General features: G+C 33.7%; 1 protein-coding gene across 1 annotated transcript in view; it reads right to left on the bottom strand.

Annotated features, from left to right (window-relative positions):
- The window catches only part of LOC107611852 (repetitive proline-rich cell wall protein), a 1724-nt gene continuing 660 nt past the window's right edge, over nucleotides 456-1519 (bottom strand). The window contains exon 2 of the mRNA XM_016313741.2: nucleotides 456-1417. Within this exon, the coding sequence (XP_016169227.2) occupies nucleotides 576-1417 (842 nt within the window). The 3' untranslated portion in view covers nucleotides 456-575. The remainder of the gene's footprint in view (nucleotides 1418-1519) is intronic.

The raw sequence follows: 1519 nt of genomic DNA, 5'->3' as shown, positions 1-1519 counted from the left end.
TGATATTTTCTGGTCCGGCAAGTCAATGACTAATCCGCTATGGTACTGAATTCTATTTAGAGATTTGTCGCTGGTTAATGAGTTGCTGCATACACAAGGCAAAATTCAAATCTCTAACACTTGATTAAACGGACTAGTGAACTAATCACTAGATCAACCCAACTTGATTATATAATAAAATTTTTTTAATCCTCCAAAACCTCATTACCATAATTATTTTTTGGTAATTCATGGCTCATTAGTTTTCGTAACAGCTAAAACTATTAATCATTACTCTCAATGCAATAGTTATAGAAACATTAAATCAAAACACAAGTTGATATTAAAAATGTTAAAAACATTAAACAAAAGAAAAAGAAACGATGCTGCCATTCTTTAGTTTAATTATTATTAAAATCGATTTACAATAGCAATATAGAACTTCTTAAAGAGAAAATATATAAAGAGCACACCTGTTTCTCAATACAATACACACAAGCTGAAATACTATATTATTTATGAAACCATAATTCTGAAGATACAAACATCATAAAACTTTATTGTAGAATAAGGCTAAGAAGACTCTTATAATAATCTTAAGGACTTGGAATTGGCTTAGGAGGTAGAATTGGTTTCTTGAATTCAGGGTGAAATGGTAATTTAGGAATAGGCTCTTTAAAGAGAGGCTTTGGCTTTAGAAATGTCTCTTGCTCAACCTCTGGATTCTGTGGAGGAAAGAAAGGTTTCTTGGAGATTGGAAATGGTTTAGGAAATGGCTTAACAAGTGGAATTGGAACGGGCTTTTTCACTATAATCGGTTCTGGAATGGGCTTAACAATAGGAATTGGTTTCGGAATAGGTTTGAAAATTGGAATAGGCTTAACAACTGGAATTGGCTTTAACACTGGAATAGGCTTCACAATTGGAATAGGCTTAACAACTGGAATTGGCTTCAATACTGGAATAGGCTTCACAATTGGAATTGGCTTTGGAATAGGCTTAACAACTGGAATTGGCTTCAACACTGGAATAGGCTTCACAATTGGAATTGGCTTTGGAATAGGTTTAAACACCGGGATAGGCTTCACAACAGGAATTGGTTTAACAACTGGAATAGGAACCGGTTTTTTAATTATAACCGGCTTTATTACAGGTTTAACAATTGGAACCGGTTCAGGAATAGGTTTCACAATAGGAACCGGTTTTGGTATGGGCTTAACAATTGGAATTGGCTTAACAACTGGAATCGGCTTTGGTATAGGCTTAACAATGGGAATCGGCTTGACAATAGGAATTGATTTTTTGAAAAATGGCTTTTCAAAAATCGGTTTTGGATGAAAAAACCCTTTGAATTTTGCGTCTCTATCATGAGCTTCTTCAGGGGTTTTTGTTGCCGAGTCTTGGTTTCCAAGTTTACTCTCGCTCTTGGCTTCATTTCCTGTTTGAGAAATGCAAAGGAAAAGAAAAGTTGAAAATTAATAATAAGTTATATTCATAATAACAAATGAGATATAAATGAAAAGGTTTAATTGAATGATAC

Source organism: Arachis ipaensis, chromosome B08 (genome assembly GCF_000816755.2).
Source record: "Arachis ipaensis cultivar K30076 chromosome B08, Araip1.1, whole genome shotgun sequence".
NCBI classification, from domain to species: domain Eukaryota; kingdom Viridiplantae; phylum Streptophyta; class Magnoliopsida; order Fabales; family Fabaceae; genus Arachis; species Arachis ipaensis.
The sequence above is the reverse complement of the archived record's forward strand: the minus strand, read 5'-3'. Positions and strand labels throughout refer to the sequence as shown.